Source organism: Amblyraja radiata, chromosome 28 (genome assembly GCF_010909765.2).
Source record: "Amblyraja radiata isolate CabotCenter1 chromosome 28, sAmbRad1.1.pri, whole genome shotgun sequence".
NCBI lineage: Eukaryota > Metazoa > Chordata > Chondrichthyes > Rajiformes > Rajidae > Amblyraja > Amblyraja radiata.
In genome coordinates this window covers 7,706,228-7,732,160 of record NC_045983.1, presented here as the reverse complement: position 1 = coordinate 7,732,160, position 25,933 = coordinate 7,706,228, and the positions used below count along the sequence as shown (strand labels likewise).

At 45.6% G+C, this 25,933-nt stretch overlaps 1 protein-coding gene across 9 annotated transcripts in view; it reads right to left on the bottom strand.

Annotated features, from left to right (window-relative positions):
* Positions 1-25,933, bottom strand: part of nf1 (neurofibromin 1) — a 325,252-nt gene that overhangs the window by 253,019 nt on the left and 46,300 nt on the right. For all 9 annotated transcript variants that reach the window (XM_033045689.1, XM_033045685.1, XM_033045690.1 and 6 more), the window contains exons 5-6: positions 7,301-7,407; positions 261-328 (exon numbers count right to left, since the gene is read on the bottom strand). In XM_033045689.1, coding sequence (XP_032901580.1) covers positions 261-328; positions 7,301-7,407 — 175 coding nt within the window. The remainder of the gene's footprint in view (positions 1-260; positions 329-7,300; positions 7,408-25,933) is intronic.

The following is a 25,933-nucleotide window of genomic DNA, read 5'->3' as shown; positions in this document are numbered from 1 at the left end:
ACATCCGAAAAATATACATTTCACTTTCACACGTTTGTAACATATTCCAAATTTCATAAGACAATTGCAAATCTGGAGGATGTTTGAAATCTTAATCCTCCACGCAATAAAACAAATAAGCCCACAAACTCAGTAGCGAAGGTGCAATTAGCATTGGAATATTTTAATTGTTGTACACCCGCAGACACATTGCTGAGATCATCTCCATGCATCCATCAGATGACAATTAGGACAGGGTCAACAGGGTAACAAAAACTTACCTTTTCGAGACTGTTTATGACTGCCAACTGAGCTGCTTTTTTTAATGCCTTGAATTTAAAGACCGTCTCTGTAGAAAATAAGAAGATTTCATTACTTTTCCTCCAATTTAGCAAACACTGGAAAAATTTAATATTTGAAAAAGGAATACTGTGAACAGGGCCAAGTTCACAAAAGTTGTACATTCATTCTTTTGCATCAACAGGTTAATTGTATATTGTACAATTGAGCTCCAAGTTATTAAAATGAAAATTTCCGCTGTTTTCAATTTCTCTATCAACATTCTATGCATCACTTATTTCCTCCTTAGCAATGTTTTAACACCAGATTGATCAGGCAGGTGATTAACTTCTAGTTCAAATCACATTATTTCATCAGCTTCAAATAAATTCAAAGGAGGCAAGCTAATTGATCAACCTCCTCCATCTCACAAACAAAAACATAAAACATCTTCTAAAGCAGTTGACATTTTCATTGAGCTAAATCCATAACTCTGAAAACTTGAATGAACATCCCAGCATAAGCATTATGCCATTACAATTAAAAAATCGGTAGTTTACTCCCCAAGAATTAAGTATAAACGTGTTCGAAAGAAAAAAGACACAAAGTGCTGGAGTAACTCAACAGGTCAGGCAGCATCGCTGGAGAACATGGATAAGTGATGTACAAGGATCTGACTGAAGAAGGGTCCCGAACCGAAATGGTACCCAACCATGTTCAGCAGAGAAGCTGATTGACCCGCTGAATTACTCCAACACTGTGTGTCCTTTGGCGTACACCAGCATCTGCCGTTCCGTGTTTCAACATATTCTAAAAGGTCACCAACATACCCTCAGATTGAACAAGGCTAATACAGTTCAAGTTAATGCCAATTTAGTTCTGCTATTTCCCTTCGGGTCACAAAACTCAATTGTTATCAATAAAATAATCCATCTTCTACCATCTTCAGGAGCATCCTGTTTGCATTGCCCCCAAGCAATTGTTCTATACATGTGATAGCAAGGATTTATAATAAACATTTTGCAAGCTTGTGTTGATAGAAAACATATCCATCATTCCCTTAAACGAATCCTTAGAATCATTTTCTAGTCATGCAGATTATTGCTCTGTTGTAACCACGTTCAAGAATATTGCGGTTTACAATTATTTTTCAAACCAACTTCTGGGCAACTTTTTTCAATTCAATTCAATTCAACTTTAATGTCATTGCACAAATACTGAGTATGGGTACAACGAAATGCAGTTTTGCGTCAGTCCGTAGTAGTGCAATATAGAAATTTAAAAAAAAAGAGGATACAGAACAATAAAAAATGCAGAATAAATTAAACAATGGGGACGGAGGGACCGGAGGAATCTATCGGCGGGACTCCGAGTTCAGCAATGCGACGGTATGATTGTAGAAGCTGTTCCTCATCCTACTGGTACGAGACCTGAGGCTCCTGTACCGCCTCCCTGATGGGAGGAGGGTAAACAGTCCATGGTTGGGGTGGGAGGGGTCTTTAATGATCTTCCCAGCTCGTTTCAGACACCGTTTTCGGTGGAGGGCATCCATGGCAGGGAGCGGGGCGCCGATGATGTGCTGCGCGGTTTTCACCACCCGTTGTAGTGCCTTCCTGTCCGCAACAGTGCAGCTGCTGTACCATACCGTGAAGCAGGCGGTCAGGATGCTCTCGATGGTACACCTGTAGAAGTTGGTCAGGATCTGGGGGGACAGGTGGGCTTTCTTGAGCCTCCTCAGGAAGTAAAGGCGCTGCTGTGCCTTTTTGATCAGCTTGGAGGTGTTGAGGGACCAGGACAAATCCTCCGAGATGTGTACCCCAAGGAATTTGTAGCTGGAGACGCGCTCCACCTCAGTCCCGTTTATGTGGATGGGGGTATGTCTGCCCCCTCTGACCTTCCTGAAGTCGACAATAAGTTCCTTCGTCTTCTTGGAGTTGAGGACGAGGTTATTATTGGCACACCAGGTTGTCAGGTGCTGGACCTCCTCTCGGTAGGCTGACTCATCGTTGTCACTGATCAGTCCTACCACCGTGGTGTCGTCAGCAAACTTAATGATGGCGTTGGATCCGTACTTAGGGATGCAGTCGTGGGTGAAGAGGGAGTAGAGGAGAGGGCTGAGCACACAGCCCTGTGGCACGCCGGTGTTCAGTGTTATAGTGGTGGAGGTGAGGTTGTTGACCCTAACAGACTGTGGTCTGTTGGTGAGGAAATCCAGTGTCCAGTTGCAGAGGGAGGTGGAGATGCCAAGCCCGCTGAGTTTGGTGATCAAGCTGGCGGGGATGACAGTGTTGAAAGCGGAGCTGAAATCAATGAACAGCAACCTGATGTAGGAGTTGTTGTTGTCCAGGTGGGTCAGGGCAGAGTGTAGGGCCGCCGATATGGCGTCCTCTGTAGACCTGTTGGCCCGGTAGGCAAACTGATGGGGGTCCAGTGTGGGGGGGAGGCTGGCTTTGAGGTGAGCCAAGATCAGCCGCTCAAAGCACTTAGCAATGACAGGGGTGAGTGCCACTGGGCGGAAATCGTTGAGGCTCCCTGTGGCTGACTGTTTGGGCACTGGCACGATGGTTGATGTCTTGAGGCAAGTGGGGACAACACCCTGGGCCAGTGAGTGATTGAAAATGTCGGTAAAGACTTGGGATAGTTGTCCAGCACATGCCCTAAGCACCCGGCCAGGGATGCCATCGGGGCCGGCAGCTTTGCGCTCATTCACCTTGCTCAGTGCATCTTGTACAGCAGAGGTGGAGAGACTGAGGGGTTGTTCATTTGGGGGTGGAGCAACTTTGATGGCTGGGGTTCTGTTATCTCGGTCAAAGCGAGCATAGAAATGGTTTAGCTCGTCAGGAAGGGTGGCGTTGTCTGGGGGAGGGGTGTTAACTTTCTGGTAATCGGCAAGGGATTTGATTCCTTGCCACATGCGCCTGGGGTCAGAGTTGTTATGGAAGTGCTCCTCAATCCGCCGTTTGTGATTGAGTTTGGCATTCCTAATTCCCATTTTCAGATTGGCCCTGGATGAGCTGTATCCCTCAGCGTCGCCAGATCTGAAAGCGGCATCGCGAGCCTTCTAGGCATGCAGATCATTTTCTAGGCATGCAGATTATTGCTCTGTTGTAACCACGTTCAAGAATATTGCGGTTTACAATTATTTTTCAAACCAACTTCCGGGCCACTTGCTGATAGTTCACATTGATCACAAACAGATTAAATTCCTTGGAGATCCACTCAAACTACCCATAGCTTCCATACTCTCCGCTTGAGAAATTATTTTTCAGGCATAAATTGCGAGGATTTTTCTCTTGTAATTGGTGAAGAAGCAAGGCTACCCAGAAGAAATTGCATAAAAGGTGGACAATTAGGAGAATCTTATGGGATATTGCAAACTTTAAAATGGTCACTTTATTATAATACTAATGAAGCATTTTTCCCACTAGTTATCTTTAAAGTGACCACCATGACATTGTCACAAAATGCTGGAGTAAATCAGCGGGCTAGGAAGCACACCTGGAGAGGCAGCACATCTGGTAACATTTTGGGAGCCGTAAGGTCATAAGAGATAAGAGCAAAATTCAATTGTTTCGCTGAACACCTCCGTTCAGTCCACCTAAACCTACAAGAAATCTACATGAACCCCCCCCCCATTCCCATATTGACCTTTCTGTCCTGAGCCTTCTCCACTGTCAGAGTGAGGCCCAGCACAAATTGGAGGAACAGCACTGCATATTTCGCTTGGGCAGCTTACACCCCAGCGGCATGAACGTTGACTTCTCTAACTTCAAGTAACCCTTGCATTCCCTCTCTCTCTCTCCTCCATACAGTTCTCCAATAAGTTTAACTGTCCTCCTGATTAAAATTTTAGCTTTGAATGCTTCGTTGTGACCTTCCCCTCACTAACAATGACCGATCCTATATTTTCCTTGATCTTCGGCCCCGTTGATGTCTCGTTTTCACACCACGCCTCTCCATATTTCTGTGTCTCCCTCTTCCCTGACACTCAGTCTGTAGAAGGGTCTCGACCCGAAACGTCACCCATTCGTTCTATCCAGAGATGCTGCCTGTCCCACTGAGTTATTCCAGGATTTTGTGTGTATCTTCAGAGCAGAATTATGCCATTCAGGCCATTAAGATTGCTCTGCCAAACAATCATGACTGATCTATCTCTCGCTCCAAACCCCATTCACCTGCCTTCTCTCCATAACGCCTGATACCCGTAGTAATCAAGAATTTACCATTTCCGCCTTGAAAATATCCATGGCCTCCACAACCTTCTGTGGCAATGAATTTCACAGATTCACCACCCTTTGACTGAAGAAATTACTCCTCATCATCCAATAGGAATGTCTGAGGCCAAGACCTCTGGTCCTAGACTCTCCCACTAGTGGAAACATCCTCCCCACATCCACTCTATCCAGGCCTTCCACTATTCAGTATGTTTCAATGAGGTACCCCCTCATCCTTCTAAACTCCAGCAAATAAAGGCCCAGTGCCGTCAAACGCTCATCATATGTTAACCCACTCATTTATGGGATCATTCTTATAAAATGGGACCCTTTTTCAGAATGATTATAGTGGGGGGTGGGGAGATAGAACTGAAAGCGTCCAGTTCCACTGTCACCTCTACAACCCGTCTGAAGAAGGGTCCAGACCCGAAATGTCACCTATCCAGAGATGCTGCCTGATGCGCTGAGTTACTCCAGCATTTTATGACTGTCTTTGGTATAAACCAGCATCTGAAGCTCCATTTTATTACACCATGAGACAGTTGTTGTCTATCTGCACACATCTTAAAATTGTTAAGACTATTTTACAGCAATTCAAGCTCAACAACTTATTATCTCATGCAAAATACAAACTGCTGGAGGAACTCAGCAGGTCAGGCAGCATCTGTGGAGGCAACGGACAGATAATGTTGCAGATCGAGACCCTTCTTCAGACTGCTGGAGTAGTGGGCACGAGAGGTGGGGGTGGGGCAATGTTTAGCAAGCAATAGATGAATACAAGTGAAGAGGAGTGGGGTTATTGGCAGATTGCCCACTCTTGAATGAAGAAAGGTTCCAACCCGAAACGTTGCCTGTCCATTCCCTCTACTGATGCTGCATGAACCATTGCGTTCCTCCAGTGGTTTGTTTTTGTTCAAGATTCCAGCAACTGCAATTTTTTGTGTCTCCAACTTTCGAGATCACATTCATAGTCATAGAATCATGTTGCACAGAAACAGGCCCTTTGGCCCAACTTATCCATGCCGACCAAGAAGTCCCATCTATGCTGGCCCCACCTGCCTGCTTTTGCCCCTAAATCCCTCTCAATCTTTCCGTTCTGTATACCTGCCCAAATGTCTTTTAAACCATAAATGGCTCTTTTTAAATCTTTTTTTTAAATTTAATGATACGGGTGCACAACCTTTTATCGGAAAGCCTTGGGACCAGACACTTTTAGCGTAGATTAGGTAGGTAGCGCGGGCGGCTTGAAAAGTCTGGAGCGGCTGCCTCCTCCCCGGAGACCGGGGAATCATTGTAAATCATTGCTTAAATGTTAGTCAGTTAGTTTGGAGGGATTTTATGTGGTGGGGGGGGGGGGGGGGGGGTGAAGGGAGAAACTTTAATTCTTAGTCCCCTACCTGGTCGGAGAGGCGGGGAGCGGGCAATGCCTTACCGGGTCGCCGAGCAGTAAGCTCCGGAGCGCTGTGGCCGCCGACTCCCAACATCGCGGAACTGGGGCTCCTGGCGTCCGGCCGCAGGCGGCGCCGGTTGTAGCTCCGACCCCGGCAACTCTACCCCTGGCTGCGCGGCGCTCCAAATCCAGCGCGGCCCGCGGCCGGACGCCCGCAGCCCCAGCTCCGCAATGTTGGGAGTCGGCGGCGTCGCAGCGCTGGGATACCAGCGGGGAGCGAGCAATGCCTTACCGGGTCGCCGTGCGGTAAGCTCCGGAGCACTGTGGCCGCCGACTCACAACATCGCGGACCTGGGGCTGCGGGCGTCCGGCCGCGGGCCGCGCTGGATTTGGAGCGCCGCGCAGCCAGGGGTAGAGTTGCCGGGGTCGGAGCTACAACCGGCGCCGCCCGCGCCCGGACGCCCGCAGCCCCAGCTCCGCGATGTTGGGAGTCGGCGGCCACAGCGCTCCGGAGCTTACTGCACGGCGACCCGGTAAGGCATTGCCTGCTCCCCGCCTCTCCGACCAGGTAGGGGACTAAGAATTAAAGTTTCCCCCTTCCCCCCCCCCCCCCCCCCCCCCCCCCCAACATAAAAGCCCTCCAAACTAACTGACTAACATTTAAGCAATTATTTACAGATGTTTAAGTGTCTCCTCGGTCTCCGGGGAGGAGGCAGCCGCTACAGTAGTACAGACCTGGGTTGACTGTGGGTCTTTTCGGGTCAAGTTTGGCGGCAAACGCGAGCTTTGGTGTGCAGACGACATCCTGGAAAAAATGTCCGGTTTTCGGAGCTTTTCGGTTTCCGGAACTCCGGATAAAAGGTTGTGCACCTGTATCCTGATAGACCTCAAGGGAAACAAACTTATTGTGCTGCCTACCAGAAGCCACTTAAATGTTCAGGTAAGAATTGGAAAGGGTACTTTAAAAAGTAAATATTACATATGGAAATGGACCAAAGGAATATAACTCCATGTTATCCATGTTAATCTCTCATATAAAAAGAACCTCCATTTTAATATTGCACTCAAACTTCCAAAATTCACACCAACAACGCGTTATAATACTTTCATTTATGCTGCCAGGCATGGGATGCCTTCTTTGGTCACATTGTCGCTAGTGTTTAGAGGTCCTTGTTGCTGGTCAGTTCTCAAAACAGGGTGTTCCCTACATTTCTCAATTTGACTTAAGTTAATTCCCGCACCCTGCTATGCAAAACAAAATCTCCTGATTTTTTATTCCAATCGGCATTCAAATGTATTAATTCCATTACGATTACATCTTTTTTTTAAATAACTGCATCATTTAACTGCAAAGAAGCAGGCATGGGAAAGAGTTTAGATTTTTTTTTTTTTTTTAAGTCCACAAGTATTGAAATATGAAGAGAAAAATCAGTTTTACCTTGCAGTAATCGTTTGAGTCTCGCACAATCCACATTTATGTGCTGTATCAATTCAATGTCATTGACGTCAGTACTATCTTCCGAGCACACTGCCAGCTCTTGTAACCTACAAATTAATGTTAATATAAAACACATTCAAAAAGAAAGAAAACTGAAGGTGTGAATAATTAAGAAGCTAATCAAAAACAAACTCACTTTTTAAAACAAGCCAGCAAATCACTGGCCATAATACATACGGTAGCTAACACGTACTGGTGATCATTAATAGTACAACAATCAAATTCTTACCAGCTTTAAGAAGGAGGCAGGTGTGTTCATGAATTTTTTTTTATTCTTGAAACTCTAACAAGTCACCGAAATTGACAAATACTGCCTGCTTTATACAAAAACTGAAATTGGCTGGAGATATTGCACATTCGCGACTTGGGTGACACAGTGGCACAGCTGGTAGAGCTGCTAGCCTCACAGCGCCAGAGATCCAGGTTCAATCCTGACCTCTGGTCCAGTTTGCACATTCTCCCAGTGACCGCGTGAGTTTCCTCAGATTTTTTCCCACATCCCAAATTTGTCAGCTAATTGGCCTCTGCAAATTGCCCATCATGTGCATCGAGTGGATGGGATGGGATTACAAAGAACTGATACGACAGGGTGATCGATGGTCGGCGCGGTTCCATGCTAGATCTCAAAATTCAGCTTAACAAAGAAGACACATTTCAAATCAAATCTGCAGAACAGGAGTAAGGCTGCTCAAATGGACCCGGGGTCTATTCTGTTTATTCTTCTCGGTTATAATCTCAAGCAGGTGAGGATTTCCATGAACTGTGTGGTAAGATATTTAACGAAATAACTCAATACTTCTCAGTCACACAGGATGTTGAGTCATGTCACTGACTGCATAATAAGATTGACTCAGAACTGTTTCAGGTTTTAAGCTGTATTTACCACCTTGAACCAAATGAACAAACCATCTGTTGTGGATCCAGCAAAATGTCATGATTCAACACTGTTCAGTGGGACTGGGTGTGTTCAAATGCATTGGCAAAGAGAAATTGTTTATTGCACAAAGAAAATGGACAAAACTGCACAAACTATGGACTCTGGATAAAATTTGTACCCAACTTTTCATCAGATGCCAAGATCTTTGTATCCTATCCTCATGAACAACACCTTTTTTTAAATTAATCCACGGTGGGCTGTCATGTTTTCAGCTGCCCAACCCACTGATTATAACTGTAGAAGCAAGGAACTTTACTAAAAAACGCTGGAGTAACTCAGCGTGTTCGGCATAATCCGTGTAACATATGCATAGGTAACATTTCTGGTTAGGACCCTTCTCCACAACCTAAATGTCACATGTACATGCAGAGATGCAGCCTGATTCGCTGAGTTACTCAAACACTGATTATTTTTTTCCCCCACTGATTACAACTTCCTGCTTTCAATCTTCTGGTTACTTAAAGCCACGCAAAACTCGACTACCGACATCCTAACTCACACCAATTTCTATTCACCCATAACACAAGCTTGCTGGTCTTCTTTGGCCTCCAGTTGTGCCTCTATTCTAAAATCATCATCCTTGTTTACCAATTACTGCATGGTGTTGTTCCACTTTCAGTGTCTTCTTCTTACGTATGGCGTGCACAGCCTAAAGTTGTCGGACAACTTGTTCTATTTGATTGTGCACGCCGGGTTGATTGCATTCGTCGAAGCAGGAGGGACCACGTGAAGGTTGCAATCTTCCACCCCCACTTTCAGTATCATCTCCTCCAACAATATAATCATCCAAAGACACTAGACTCCACTAATCTTGGACTTTAATATTCCCAAATTTGATCATTGCACTTTCCCCCAAGGTCCAACGTTCTGGAATTCTACACCCACAACTTTCTCTCTGTGTCACTTTCTTCCTCTGACCTCTCTCATCAGATTTTTGGACATCTTCCCCAATTTCTCTTTCTTTGGGTTGGAATCAAATTTTGTATTTAGAGATACAGCCGCCAAGTCCATGCCGACAATCAATCACCCATTCACACTAATTCTATGTTATCCCACTTTCGCATCCACTCTCTACAGACTAGGGACAATTTACAGACACCAGTTAACCTACAAACCTGCACGTCTTTGGGATATAGGCGGCAACTGCAGTACCTGGAAGAAACCCACGCTGTCACAGGGAGAATGTGATAACTCCACACAGACAGCACCCAAGATCACCCAAGTTTCAGTATAGGAGTAAAGAGGTTCTTCTGCAGTTGTATAGGGCTCTGGTGAGACCACATCTGGAGTATTGTGTACAGTTTTTGTCTCCTAATTTGAGGAAGGACATCCGTGTGATGGAGGCAGTGCAGTGTAGGTTCACGAGATTGATCCCTGGGATGGCGGGACTGTCATATGAGGAAAGATTGAAAAGACTAGGCTTGTATTCACTGGTGTTTAGAAGGATGAGGGGGATCTTATAGAAACATATAAAATTATAAAAGGACTGGACAAGCTAGATGCAGGAAAAATGTTCCCAATGTTGGGCGAGTCCAGAACCAGGGGCCACAGTCTTCGAATAAAGGGGAGGTCATTTAAGACTGAGGTGATAAGAGAGTTAGATAGAGCTCTAGGGGGCTAGTGGAGTCAAGGGATATGGGGAGGAGGCAGACACGGGTTATTGATAGGGGACGATCAGCCATGATCACAATGAATGGCGGTGCTGGCTCAAAGGGCCGAATGGCCTCCTCCTGCACCTATTTTCTATGTTTCTATGTCAGGAATGAACCCAGGTCTCTAGCACGATGAGGCAACGGCTCTACCAGCTGCGGCACTGTGCCACCCTTTGATAATATTCCTATAAAGCAGCATGAAAATCTATTGCTTCCTTAAACTATTGCGTCCTCAGGTTACAAACGGCAAACTCATGTACAGCCCGGCAAACGAACAAGCATTTGGGAGACCAACGGGATGGATTTGCCAACTGCTAAAGGCATCTTTGGCTGTGTGGGAACTCAGTTGACAGCAGTATCTCAAAGGTAGAGTTAAAACCAGGGTTTAAATACACATTACCCTTGGTTAGCCAATGTCTTTATTAAATCTATTTCCAGGCACCCAGATTTCCGACTGGCAAACTGTTGGGGTTACAAACAACTTTCAGTAACAGAACCCTGACACGACGTGGGGAAGGACATGTACAAATACAATCTACTATGAAAAGAAAAACAGGTATGTTCTGAAAGTGACAATGTATGATACAAAAAGCTAGTGATGAAGCACATGGAATGGAAGGAGTCATAGAGTCATACAGCACGCAACCAGGCTCTTCAACCCAAATCATCCACGCCAACCAAGACGCCATATCTAAGCTAGTCCCATTTGACCGCATTTAGCCCATATCCCTCTAAAGCTTTCCTGTACCATGTAGCTGTCCATGTGTCTTAAATATTGTTACTGTTGGAGATTCATTAATATAAACACCAGCAGGAAATCATCATTGGAAGACAGTGATTAGTACCACAGTTATCCGTGACCGACGCTGTTTGTTATATTCTTCAACCATTTCAATGTCACTGTTGGAGGCATGACCAACAATAATGCACATGGCATGAAGATTGGTTGTATCATTTTATAGCAAGGATAGCCTTTGGTTATCAAATGCTGCGAGTGAGATAGTAAAGCTGAGCAGAAATTGCCTGAAGCAATTTTGTTCAAGACAGTTTCTCATAACTACTTGCTGCAGTTTTACAGGTGAAAAATGTGAGATGATACATTTTTACAGGACTAATCAAGCTAAAATATACTCAATGACAGTGACTAATCCAGGGATGATTGAAACACAGAGTGTCTTGTTGCACATGTACAGGGATACCTGAAGGGAATAGAACAGGCTGATTACGGAGGTACTTTAGATACTTAACTTCATTCGATTGGGGATAGAATGCAAGAGCAAGGATATTAAGGTACAACAACATAAAACTATGTTAGGCCTCAGGTGAAGTATTATGTGCCATTCCAGTCGCAGTAAAGGAAGGAACGATAGTACTGGAGGGGATGTAGAACAAATTAATCACAATGTTGCCTGGGGTGGAGTATTTCAGTCATAAGCAAAGGCTGCATAGGCTGGGTTTGTTTTGCTTGGTGCGCCTATTGTGAACAAAATTATGAGGACCATGAATAAGGTAAATGACAAGAAAATGACCCCCTTAGCAGAGGTGCCCATAACATAAAATAAAAAATATGAGATTTAGAAGCAATTTCAATCCATCATAGTAGAGAGTGGCTAAAATCTGGAACACACTGCCTGGGAATGATGGAGGTAGTTACACAATATAAATATTAGTGGATGAGTACTTGAAATGCCTTAGTATAGAAGAGCAAGGGCTCAGTGATCGAAAATGTAATCATAACAGGTAGGTATTTAGAGTCAAAGTCAGAGAGTCATACAGCATGATAACAGGCTCTTCGGCCCAACATATCCATGCCGACCAAGATGCCCAATCTGCACTAGTCCTACCTGCCAGTGTTTGGCCCGTATCCTCTAAACCTTGCCTATCTATGGTCCTGTCCAAATGTCTTTTAAATGTTGATAAATACCTGCCTCAACTTCCTCCTCTGGCAGTTCGTTCCTTATGGCCAGTATTGACATGGTGAGCCAAAACGCTAGTTGTGCTGTTTGACTCTGAATCTTTGAATCTGCTGTTCTTTGCATGCATGGATTTGGCAAATAAAGCAAACTCGTTTTCTAAAATACCTTTTGCACATCAATAAATACCAATACACAATGCAGCATAAATCAAGGTCCCATGAAAGGTAAAATTATATTAACCTGATAATTCATTTCAGTAACCTTGGCTGGAAGCCCAAAAATACTGATGACGTAGTGTACAGGCTCCCTATCTGCAGCAACACAAATGGAGCCAGAGTTAAAGCTAGATACAAGAACTCGTAACAAGGGTAATATAATAACCATGAGGGACTTGCATCTTCATGCACATTGATTAATGAAACTGGCAAAAGTAGCACAGAACATACCTGAAGAAATAGGAGCAGACCAAATGTCCTGTCAAGGCAGCATTGTTATTTAATGAGATCAGATCTAATTGACTTTGTACGCAACATTTCAGATCTGGGCATCGATGGTAAGGGCAGCATTTGTTGCCCATTCTTAGCTACCTTTGAGAAACCAAATGCAGACTTGTGATTACTTTGATTTACACCTTTGACTGGTAATAGTGACCCTGAGCTTCCAGATGCCAGCCACTTTAATTCAGCATCTCACTTTGACCTGTAAATCTGCAACTTTCTATTATCTGCCAATAATGCCCGAGCAAGCTTGAGGTGGAACACATTTTCTATCAGGGCACGTTGCAGCCTTCGAGACACAATCTCTATTTCAACAATTCCAGGTGACTTTCTTGATCAGGGCAATTCTACTGCAAGTTATCTGTGAGATGAACTCAATATTTGTTCAGCTTTCAAATGTCCCTGTTTGTACATTGTCTCATTTACTTGCCTCATTAATCTATCAACTAAATGTCTTAATCAACAACCCTCAAGATATTAGCTTTGCCCTATCCATACTCTCTGGAATTGTAACTTTCGTTGACATTTTCTCAGATCTAATGAAGGATCTTCAACCTGATATGTTGACTGTTTCTTTTTCCACATGTACCATCTGCTGAGAGTCCAACAATTCCCATTTCTAATTCAAAAGATATGGGGACCAGCTAGGAAAGTAGATGTTACCATAGGATCAGCCATATGTTTAATGAAATCAGAAAAACTAGAGGTCATAGGGCTCTCTTGAGCTAGTTTTGGCAAGGAACTTTGCATTGATACCTTTCACATGCACTTGCTGGGTCAGCTACCCCTTGATTTAATGCTTCATCAAAAATTCAGCCCCTCTGATAGTGCAGCACTAGATTGCATATATTAGCCTCGATTACATTGAGAAAAGGACCTTAAACCGACAGCTTTGACTCAGAACGTGTTATCAACTAAATCGCAATCAACGCGAATGAAAGTGAAGCAACTGTTCTTCAGCAACTCTCTGAAATAAGACAAAAAGATTGTGACTTAAACATTAGCCAGCAAAAGCAGCTTTAGGCACTTGAATAACTTCTAACTTAGAGTGAGCCTAATTATTGTTCTTTTCCAAGACAATCCCAAATGTACTTGTAGATTATTACCGAGAGAAGCAGTAAAAAAAAATAAATTTAGAGACAAATTTAAGCTACATTTTGCAAGTCACCATTCGCAAATTCTAAAGAACACACATATTAATTTATTGACATGGAATACATATCAGTCCTCGCGATCCAAATGTTGTAAATTAGATCTGTCTTGATCACTGTCTTGTATCCAGGAAACTTGAAGCCTATTATATAAAACTGAAAACTAGCTTGCTTATATGCAATCTACTCGACAACATGAAGTTGCGCTTACCTAAGAAAGCTAAAAGGCAATGACCACGTGGGTTTGTAGATTAATTGGACTCTGTAAAATTGCTCCTAATGCTTAAGTAGTGGATGTGAAAGTGGGATAACATAGAAGTAGTGTGAATGAATGATCTAAAGTGGGCCAAAAGGCCTGGTTCCATGCTGCTTTTCTCATTCATTGGAATGACCTCCTGGCTTACAATCTGCATTGAGCAGATTTGCAGTGTTCCTGTTCTTGTCATCAGAATTAACACTCATTTTGTTGACCAAAACCTTGGACTTAGGTTCAAAATGCACTCGCTGAATATGGAGCAATGCACAGTAACGCAAGAAAGCAACACATATACATTTAAGACCAGCAAGCTGCAGTACCCGATAAATAAAACAGAGATGTGCGAGACGTCCATTAAATTGAAAAAAATAAGCAACACTGACAGAATAATTTAAGTCACAAGCAAATTACTTTCAGCTAAATCACGAGGGAGCTATTTATGATTTAGCTGCTTCAAAGTATTCTGCAAATCTTTCTTTTAGTTTTCAACTAGAATAGCGTTACAAGTGAAGCAACAATATAAAATAATTTTCTCATTAAAAGTGTCCATTTTATATTAACGGTTTCTATACAGAAGCGACTATTTAAAAAAAAATTAAGTATAAAGTAAATGCTAAATTGATCAAAGTTGCTGTATGTTGCTTGACTGAGTTACACCAAGCACAAGGCTGCTGAAGCCAAAATAATTATAGATATACTCATGACTTAGGGCTGCCCTAAAGATTGATTAATAACTTCCCTGGGCAAACTTTGCCAGGTAGTTTTTGCAATAGTTGCAATGGTCGATGAAGATATTGCAAAGGTTTTCAAATAGTTGCAAAGGTGTTCAAAACGTTTTTCAAATAGTTGTGAAAGCTGATTACAAAGATGGCGCATTCTATATTTAAATCCCATACCATTTAATATCCATCACTTGGGATCCTATTCGGTTACCCCATCACCCCCAATATATGTGTAGGGATGGACTGCAGATCCTGGTTTACACCGAAGATAGACACAAAATACTGGAGTAACTCAGCGGGACAAGCAGCATCTCTGGAGAGAAGGAATGGATGATGTTTCGGGTCCAAAAATCGCCCATTCCTTTTTTCCAGAGATGCTGCCTGTCCCGCTGAATTACTCCAGCTTTTTGTGTCTATCCCCAATATATGTATGCATGTTTTTTTGTGATTACACATTGGGGCAAGAATTAATTTTGCTTGAACAATAATACTTGGATATTGTTTTGTAGGGTGACAGAATATTTTACTTGCAAACCTATTCAAATATTATTGATTTGTCATGGAGAGAAGTAGGGAGGGTAGCCACCACTCTTTTAGTACCAAATGGGGTTTTTTCCGCGGCAAGATCCAATTCCTGCCGACTGTGGTTTGATAAATTATTACTTGACTGTGAATAAAAGGCATTGATTGCAAGAGGCACATTTCCTGTCTGACCTCTGTTCAAGCAATTTTCTTGTGCTAAGCATTGAACACGCAAAGGTTAAGCAAATAATTTCAGTCAAATGCACTCGAACTTTGCAACACTATGTTGGTAAAAGATTATTCACTGGAAGAGAGGTTTAGCATGGATACGCCCCCCTTCAATTTTCACTTGAAATGTGGATAACGAGAGTTGAGCACTAAATTGAATCACTAAAGGACCTGTCCCACGGCGATATTTTTCTGCGACTGCCGGCATCATTGACTGACGTATCATGTCACCGAATAATATGCAGCGTGACGACGTATGACGCGGCGTGATGGCATATGATGCGCTGTGTTTTTTCAAGTGTCGCAAACACTTTTTTATCGCCATTGGATTTTGAAATGTTCAAAATCTTTTGGTGACACTGATATGACGCCAGCAAAATCGCCAAGTGGGACAGCCCCTTTAATAAATGATAAGTATCACTTTAATCTAGGCCAATTAATGGGCGACAGGCTTTCTGCCACGGAAGGACCTGAAGTCAAGTTTTCATCTTTTCGTTTTTCTGCTGATGCAAGGCTGAGTCATTTAAAAAAAAAAATCAATCTGGCAATCCGCCAAATTGAGTTGTGAATGTTCGATGACCAGATCATTGATTTGGTTCTATAGAAAGATGTTCATCTTTATGGTACATGTCATACTTAAGATAGACAAAAATGCTGGAGAAACTCAGCGGGTGAGGCAGCAGCATCTATGGAGCAAAGGAAATAGGCAACGTTTCGGGTCGAAACCCTTCTTCAGACTCAGTCTGAAGAAGGGTTTCTACCTGAAACGTTGCCTATTTCCTTCGCTCCATAGATGCTGCCTCACCCGCTGAGTTTCTCCAGCATTTTTGTCTACCTTTGATTTTCCAGCATCTGCAGTTCCTTCTTAAACATCATACTTAAGATATCTGCTGGTGTAGAAAGTAAAAAACTGGCAAACATATTAGCTGGTTTAATATGGGAAACACAGGAGCCAATTTGTACAAACCTAGGACAGACAAAACAGCAATGTAATAATGACCAGATGATCAGTTTTACGTCACTTGTTATGAATGTTCATCAGGATAGAGTTCATTAGAGACTCAAGTTGTTGCCTTAGAGACTCAAATACGATCCTGACTAAGGGTACTGTCTGTACGGAGTTTGTACGTTCTCACCATGACCACATGAGTTTTCTCTGGGTACTCTGGTTTCCTCCCACACTCCAAAGAAGCACAGGTTTATAGATCAATTTGTCTTTGGTAAAATTTATATATTACTCCTCGTGTGTCGGGTAGTGGAAGTGTACGGGGGTCGCTGGTCGGCCGAAGGGCCTGTTTCCACACTGTATCTCTAAACTAAAGTAAATAGTGTCGTGAAATTATTTTAAGTCCACTTCTGAAGGTCAACAGTTTAACATTTTACCTGCACGACAGCTGTGCCGAGAGAATAATATTTCACTGGAGCCTTAGCTGAGATTTTCCTGCTTATTCTGAGCGCAAATTGAATTCTGAAGTCTGATCTTCAGACTTGCAGGCAGGGGATCGAGTATTGAGTCATCAGAACATGAAACTCAGCAGTCAGAGATACGGTAATATAGTGGTTAAGTAATACAGATTGACGATCCAGAGACACAAGGACAAATCCTACCATGGCACAGGTACAAAAGGTTTAGAGGGATGCAGGCAGTTGGGACCATGGTGCATTTGGTGATTGACATGGACGTTGGGTCGAAGGGCCTGTTTCCATGCTGCCATTTGACTCCATGACAGCTAAGTAATTCAGTAATGGTGTTTCAGAAATGGTAAAACTAGCAGATTATCATAAAAAGCCATCTAGTTCACTTGTGTCTGCCAGGCAAGGAAATCTGCCAATCTTACTTGGTCTGCTCTATACTCCAGGTTCACCAATGTGATTTGCCTCTAAAATGGCCTAATAAGCTGCAGGGGGACCACTTCAGGAAACAAATAACTAAAGACAATATAACTACCATATTTCCCGGCAATGAAAACGCTATTTTCTACCCAAAAATAAGGCACGAAAATTTACCTGCGTCTTGGCGGCCGAAGGTAAGGTTGTTAACCAAGAAAGATAGACTTGGCTATCCTCAGTACAGAAACATCAAGAACGAGGTTGCTGTACTGAGGGATAGCCAAGTCTATCCCTCATTGCCGGCAGCTGATGTGAAGCGGCTGTAAAATGGGAAGCGGCTGTAAAAGGACAGCGCTGCGGGGGGGGGGGGGGGGGGGGAGATTAGTTCCTTTCACAGTGTGTGGGGAGTCTAGCCCGGATCAGTATGGGCGGGAGCGTTGCGAAGGAGGGGGTCGGGGATCATGCCAGCAACTCACACACCACCTCTGCCGCGGCGCTCCTGGCGCAGAGCCGCCACATTGTGGCCGGGGAGGCAAGTAGCTCGGGTGGCTGCGAGCGGCCGCCATCTCAGGGCCTTCTGCCTGCCCGCTCACCTCTGCCAGTGCTCTCCGTCTGAACACCTCTCTCCTGCCGCTCGCCGGCCTCGCTCATGTCAGTCGCTTCCCGCAAATCCTTAAATTCCGACTGCCGCCGGGAGCAGGACATGGCCTCACTAGCTGCGCTGGCTGACACTGCATGGCATTCACTGCCCGGTCCATGCCTTTCAATGTAAGTGAGGGGACCAGGTCATGAGCAAAGATCATAGAGCGGAGTGGGTCAGCGGGCGATGGATAACAAGACAGCGGGCGGTGGAGCTTATTCATGTCAGGGCGAGCAACCTCAACTGGTCCCTTGATCTCGCTGACACAGGAGTTAGCTCCACCGCCCGCTGTCCTGTTATCCATCGCCTGCTGACCCGCTCCGCTCTGTGATATCTTTTTCAAAATTTAGCAACTCAAAATGGGGGTGCGTCTGACGCAGGTGCGTCTTCATTGCCGGGAAATACGGTACCTCTTTTCCCAGCAATGTCCACCTTCACTATGCACAAATAAACAAAAGCCACAATACAACAAAAATACTTTGGTTGGTTCTTAGAGTGTGAAGAAGGGTCCTGACCCAAACCATCAAGAAGGGTCTGGACCCGAAACGTCGCCCATTCCTTCTCTCCAGAGATGCTGCCCGTCCCGCTGAATTACTCCAGCATTTTGTGTTAATCTTCGGTTTAAATCAGCATCTCCAGCTCCTTTCCTACACACCACCTATCCATGTTTTCCAGAGATGCTGCCTGACCGGGTGAGTTACTCCACCATTTTGAGTCTTTATATTGGTAAACCAGCATCTGCAGTTCCTTGTTATTACAAATACTTCCTGCTTCTCATTTAGCAACGCATATGATATTTTTTTTTACTGATCTTAAATTCTGTCCTTTTTTTTTTTAGAAGAATAATGTTATACACCAGGAGTCACAAGAAAAAATAAATACATGAAGCATCAACAGACTCCACCACGCACCAACCAATGACACGAAAGAAAGTGATGTGAACATGTATCAAGAGCTGCAGTAGGCTCTCAAGTTTACCGTGGCATTTGATAGGATCTCTGGATTTGAATGTAGCCTCGAATCACATACCTTCTACCCCGATAATCTTCCGCACCCTTGTTTATCATGTATATACTCATCTCTGCTTTAAAAACAAAAACTGCTTCCACTGCGCTTTGAGGAAGTTGAAAAACTCACAATCCTCAGCAAAAAAGTCATCTCATCCACCGTAAAACGTACGACTCATTTATCAAGAATGATACCCGGTTGCAGGGTCGTCCCAAAACCAGAAACATCATCTCACATCCACTGTGTCAAGACCGTTCAGGATCTTGTCCGGATCATTTGCGACTTTGTCAGAGCCAAAATGTAGCGACACTTGTGCACTGCCGAGGTGAGGTCTGCTACACGATTTTACTGGGCTGTATGCAAAACAAAGCATTTCACTGCATCTCAGCGGGTGAGGCAGCATCTATGGAGCGAATGAAATAGGCAACGTTTCAGGTCGAGAGCCTTCTACAGACTGAAGGAAGGTCTCGACCCAAAACGTCGCCTATTTCCTTCGCTCCATAGATGCTGCCTCACCTGCTGAGTTTCTCCAGCATTTTTGTCTACCTTCGATTTTCCAACATCTGCAGTTCCTTCTTAAACATTTCACTGTACCTAGTTAGATTTGACAATAAATTATAATGGAATCATTGAATCCATTTCAATCAAGTTCCTTCTCTTCTTGTTGCTTCTTGTTGTTCCCACTAGTGGGAGAGTTTAGGACTAGAGATCATAGCCTCAGAATGAAAGGACATTCTTTTAGGAATAAGATGAGAAATGTCTTTAGTCAGAGGGTGGTGAATCTGTGGAATTATTTGCCACAGAAGGCTATAGAGGCCAAGTTAATGGATATATTTAAGGCAGAGATAGATAGTGTTTTGATTAGTACAGGTTATGGGGAGAATGAAGGAGAATGGGATTACAAGAGAGAGATAGGGCAGCCATGATTGAATGGCAGAGTAAACTTGATGGGCCGAATGGCCTAATTCTACTCCTATCACTTATGACATTAATCACGACCTTCTTGAAACTTGTCATGCAGCCTTGGAAAAACATAATCAAAGGGAATGGAGATTAAGGAAAATGTAGAATAGATCACTGTTACAGGTGCACAACCTTTTATCCGAAGATCCAAATAACGAAAACCTCCGAATAGCGGACATTTTTTCGGTCCTTGAAGAAAGTTCCTTGAAAACGTTCACCGAGGGCGGCCCGCAGAGTTGACAGCGGAACCTCCGGTCGGTCCTCGAAGAAAGGGGAACTAACTCCCCATTCATAAAAGAGAAGGTGAGGGTATATTGCGCGGGAGGGTTAATAATTGACAATATGCTGCTGCCTGCCCGCTGAGTTAAAAAGTTCCCACGGTAGCACGATACACAGTGTTTCGTGAGTCTTGCGTGGGAACTTTTTAACTCAGCGGGCAGGCAACAGCAGCAGATTGTCGCTGCCTTCAGTTTCACCCCACCTACACCCCTCTGCTTCCCGGCCATGTGTGTGACCCCTTCCCTCCCCTCTCCAGCTCCCCGCCCATTGCACCGCCGCGGGGGCTATGCACTGTCTTCATGTCGGCGATGCTAGCAGGTCAGTGCCAGTCACCGGAGACGTCAGGACCAACGGGACACCGACCCCCAGGCCCACTGCAAGCACGGAGATCCCAGAGACTCACAGCCAGCAGCAGCCCAGCCCCGTTCCAACTCCAGAGGAAAACTGCAAACTGGCCGGAGACATCAGGACCACCAGAAGCCGCTCCCCGATGGACGGCTATGGTGACAAGTGGCAGTTCGCCCACAGCCCCCTCATCGGGACACCGACCCCCAGGCCCATTGCAAGCACGGAGATCCCAGATCAGCAACTCCAGCCCAGCCCCGCTCCAACTCCAGAGGAACACGCTCCCCGTATGGGCAGAAGCTGATGGTGTGCAAGGTACGTCTTGTTCTTGGGGTCGCGCAGCTCGGGCTGTGGGCGAACTGCCACTTGTCGCCGTAGCGGCCCATCGGGGAGCGGATTCCTCTGGAGTTGGAGGGGGAGGGGGGTATTGTACTGTTTGATCGCCCCCTGCTATCCCAGGGACAGGGAGACAGGACGTTCACCGAGGGCGGCCCGCAGAGGTGACAGCGGAACCTCCGGTCGGTCCTCGAAGAAAGGGGAACTAAATCCCCATTCATAAAAGAGAAGGTGAGGATACATTGCGCGGCAGAGTAGGAATCCCAAGACAAAGTTGAGTGAGCGTTCACCGAGGGTGGCCCGCAGAGGTGACAGCGGAACCTCCGGTCGGTCCTGGAAGAAAGGGGAACTAAATCCCCTTCATAAAAGAGAAGTGGAGGGTATATTGCCCGGGAGGGTATATCGCCTACCTGGAAGAAACCGGACATTTTTTCCAGGATGTCGTCTGCACACCAAAGCTCACCAAAGCTCACGTTTGGCGCCAAACGCACGTCGCCTCTGCTGCACACGGATATAAGAGTGTGAAAATGTCGCCTTAGGCCGCCTAAGGGCATGTAGCCCCGCTAGGGTGACATGAGTGCGAGAGGTGATTCAATGCTGCGGTCACATTTATAAATTCAGGAATTCATTCAACACACTGCATTTCATACAGACATTTATTCTGCAAGAAAAAACTACATTGAAGACTCAAACTCGCGACCGAGGAACTGCCGGGATCAAGGCGCAAACTCGCGACCTTGCGGATATGAGCGGAGCACTCTACCACTGAGATAGCCATTAAAATCTACGCAAAAAAAATTCCATTCCGAAGACCGACAAATTCCGAATTACGAAAAGTGTCTGGTCCCAAGGCTTTCGGATAAAAGGTTGTGCACCTGTAGTTGGGAGAAGGTAACAACAAACCAAACAGAGATAAAATGTAGTTGGAGACAGTAATATTGGTCTGAGAACTGGGAAGGGGGAGGGGATGGGGAGAGAGGAGGGAAAGCAAGGGTTACTTCAAGTTAGAGAAGTCAATATTCATACCACTGGGGTGCAAGCTGCCCAAGTGAAATATGAGGTGCTGTTCCTCCAACTTGCCCTGGGCTTCAATCGGGCACAGTACAGAGAGGTCAGTGTGGGAATGGGAGGGGGAGTTAAAGTGTTTAGCAACCGGGAGATTGTGTAGATTAAGGCAGACTGAGTGGAGGTGTTCAACGAAACGTTCGCCGAGCCTGCTCTTGCCGATACAGGAGTCCACACCTGGAACAGCGGATACAGTAGGTGAGGTTGAAGGAGGTGTAAGTGAACCTCTGCCTCACATGGAAAGACTGTTGAGGTCCTTAGACAGAGTCGAGGGGGGAGGTATAGGGACAGGTGTTGCGTCTCCTGCGTTTGCAGGGGAAAGTACCTGGGGAGGGGGTGGTTTGGGTGGGAAGGGACGAGTTGACCAGTGAGTTGGGGAGGAAACGGTCCCTGCGGAAAGGGGTGGAGATGGGAAGATGTGGCTGGTGGTGGGATCCCGTTGGAGGTGGCGTAAATGTTGGAGGATTATGTGCTGTATGCGATGGCTAATGGGCTGGAAGGCGAGGACAAGGGAGACAAGTCCCTGTTACGAATAGGGGGAGGGGGAGCAAGAGCAGGTATGTGGGATATCAAGGAGAGCCTATTGAGTGCCTCATCAATAATGGAAGAGGGGAACCCCCATTCCCTAAAGAATGAGGACATCACCGATGAATACTTCATCTTGGGCGCAGATGCGTCGTAAACAGAGGAATTGGGAGTAGGGAATTGAGGCTTTACAGGAAGCAGGGTGGGAAGAAGTGTAGTCTAGATAGCTATGGGAGTCAGAGGGTTTATACTAGACCAGGTGCGGACCATTTGGACGATCCTCCAAGCTAATATTCCACCACTGACCCATAGCCCCCAACTACACAGGCGCAGGTTGTGACGCCAGAGATCCCCGTTGTGACGCATGTCACAGCAACCCTCCCCAACTGCGCCTCGCCATCCCTTTTCCTACCCCTATCCTCCTCCATATCCCCCTCATCCCCCAGCACTCCCTCCCCGCCTCTTCACCCTCCCTCTTCTTTCCCCTCTCCTCCTCCCCTCCCCCACTTCTCATTTCCCCTACCCTCAGTCAGTCCTTCCATAACCTCTCTCCGCTCCCTACCCCCCTCTATCTCCCTGTTCCCCCACTATAGGACCTCCCCCCCCCCCCCATATCCCACTCCACCACTCTCCCTCCTCACGTCCCCCACTACCCTCCTCTCCCTCTATCCCCCACAGAAAACAGAATTTGTTTAAAACTGTTTTTTTGATAATCGCAATTTTTTTATATAGACGAGATTCGGGATTCCCATTGTGACGTCGAACGTGGCTGATGGGCAGTGCAAGTGGAAATGTGGTTTGAAAAGTGATTTTTGTAAAGTTTAAAATGTCAATAACTTGTAAAATATACCATCAAACTGATCACAGACAATGGTGAGTAAGGTGGGTCACAATTGCAGCGCTATCGTGGATCGTTTTGGCGGGACTTTGGGATCCCACGCACACACATATATACAAACAAACAAAGTGAGAGTTTTAATAATATATATATAGATAGATGCCAATTGATAGTTTGTCTCCTGTGATGGAGCCAGTGAGATCAACAAACGGTAGAGAGATGTCGGAGATTGAATTTGAGTGCAGGGTGGAAATTAGTAGTAAAGTTAATGAAGTCTGTGAGTTCTGCATGGTGCAGGAGGTAGCACCGATGCAGACGTCAATGTAGCAGAGGTAGAGTTCGGGGAGAGGGCCATTGTACGCCTGAAACAGTGGTTGTTCTATGTAACTTCCAAAGAGGCAGGCGTAGCTGGGGCCCATGTTCGTGCCCATAGCTAAGCTTTAAGTTTGGAGGAAGTGGGAGGAGTAGAAGGTAAAGTTGAAAAGGCTAAGGACCAGCTCTGCTAGGCAGAGGAGAGTGTAGTAAACAGAAATTGGCTGGTTCTGCGGGCGAGGAAGAAACGGAGGGCTTTGAGACCTTCCTGGTGGGGGATGGAGGTGTAGAGTGCCTGAACATCCATACTAAAGATGAGGTAGTGGGGGCCTGGAAAACAGAAATTATTGAAGAGACAAAGGGCATTTGCGATGTCTTGGACATAGGTAGGGAGGGATTGGACCAGGAGGGGGGGGGGAGGAAATAGGATGGAGTCAAGGTATGTGGAAATTAATTCAGTGGGACATGAACAAGCAGAACAATGTGTATGCCAGGGATTTTGGGAAGATAAACATCAGGCCAATACGGGCTGGGAAACGATAAGGTTGGAGGCTTTGGAGGGCAGAGAGCAGGATGTAATGAAATCTGAAATGGCGTGTGAGATTAAGGCCCGGTGCTCATCTGCGTGATCATGGCACAAGGATATGGAGGTGGTGTCTGAGAGTTGTTGCCTGGTCTCAGCGCTCCAGACTACCATGGCACCTCCCTTGTCGACGGGTTTGATGATAATGTTGGGGTTGCTGCAGAGCGAGTGGAGGGCTGTACGTACTGAAGGGGGAGGTTAAAGTAGGTAAGGGTAGTGGGAAAAGTTGAAAAGGTTGATGTCACGCCGGCAGTTGGAAATAAAAAAGTCGATAGAGGGTAGAGGGCCATCACGGTTGAGTCCAAGAGGAGGGTTGCAGATCTCACTAACTTCATGAACTTTACTACTATTTCCATCCTGCACACAAATTCACCTGGACCATATCCGACATCTCCCTACTGTTTCTTGATCTCACCGTCTCCAACACAGGAGACAAACTATCAATTGACATCTATTATAAACCCACTGACTCCAATAGCTATCTAAACTACTCTTCTTCCCACCCTGCTTCCTGTAAAGACTCTATCCCCTACTCCCAATACCTCCATCTACACCGCATCTGCGCCCAGGTTGAGGTGTTCCACACCAGGTCATCGGAGATGTCCTCATTCTTTCGGGAACAGGGGTTCCCCTCTTCCATTATAGATGAGGCTCTCACTAGGGTCTCCTCGATATCCCGCAGCACTGCACTTGCTCCCCCTCCCCGCTATTCTTTGAAGGGACAAAGTCTCCCTTGTCCGCAACTCCCACCCCATTAGCCGTCGTATATAGCACGTAATCCTGCCCCATTTTCGCCACGTCCAACGGGATGCCACATCTTCCCATCTCCACCCCTTTCCACAGAGACTGTTCCCTCCGCAAGTCCCTGGTCAACTCGTCCCTTCCCACCCAAACTACCCCCAGGTACTTTCCCCTTCCCCTGCAACCTGTCTCTTTATCTCCCCTCTCAACTCCGTCCAAGGAGCAAGACAGTCTTTTCAGGTGAGGCAGAGGTTCACTTGCACCTCCTCAATCCTCATCTACTGTATCCACTGTTCCAGGTGTGAACTCCAATATATCGGCAGAACAAGCGCAGGCTCGGCGATCGTTTCACTGAACACCCCCGCTCAGTCCGCCTAAACCTACCTGATCTCCCCTGTTGCTAAACCCCCCCCCCCCATTCCCACACCGACCTTTCTGTCCTGGGCCTCCTCCATTGTCAGAGTGAGGCCCAGCTCAAATTGAAGGAACAGCACCTCATATTTCGCTTGGACAGCTTACACCCCAGCGGTATGAACATTGATTTCACTAACTTCAAGGAACCCTTGTTTTCCCTCCCCCTTCCCAGTTCTCCGTCCAGTCTGTCTCCGACTACATTTGATCTCCGTTTGCTTTGTTGTTTCCTTCTCCCAACTAATAATGATCTATTCTACATTTTCCTTGATCCTCATTCCCTTTGTCCTGTTTTCACACCGACACTTCCTTATCTGTACACTTCCTTATCTATGTACCTCCCACTCCCGACATCAGTCTGAAGAAGGGGCTCGATCTGAAATGTTACCCATTTCTTCTTTCAGAGATGCTGCCTTCCTGCTGAGTTACTCCAGCATTTTGTGTCTATCCTTGATTTAAACCAGCATCCGCAGTTCCTTCCTATACTGGATATTCAAGATATTGGTCCAGTTAATCTTTTCTGAACTGATTACAATGCACTTCATTCCTTGATCAATAAGAACATTAATGCTGTTCACGGTGCTGCAAAAGAGGTTTCATCAATGTCCCATATAATGCGGTCTCAGTGGGCCGAAGGGCCAATTTCCACACTATCTCTAATAAACCTCCAGCGTTCCAGGGAAAACGTTCCAAGTCAGTCCAACCTCTCTCCCTGTCATTTAAAACCCCCCTAATCCCGCCATCATTCTGGTAAACCTCCTCTGAACGTTTTGCAAAGCTTCAACATCCTTCCTGTAATGGGGCGACCAGAACGGC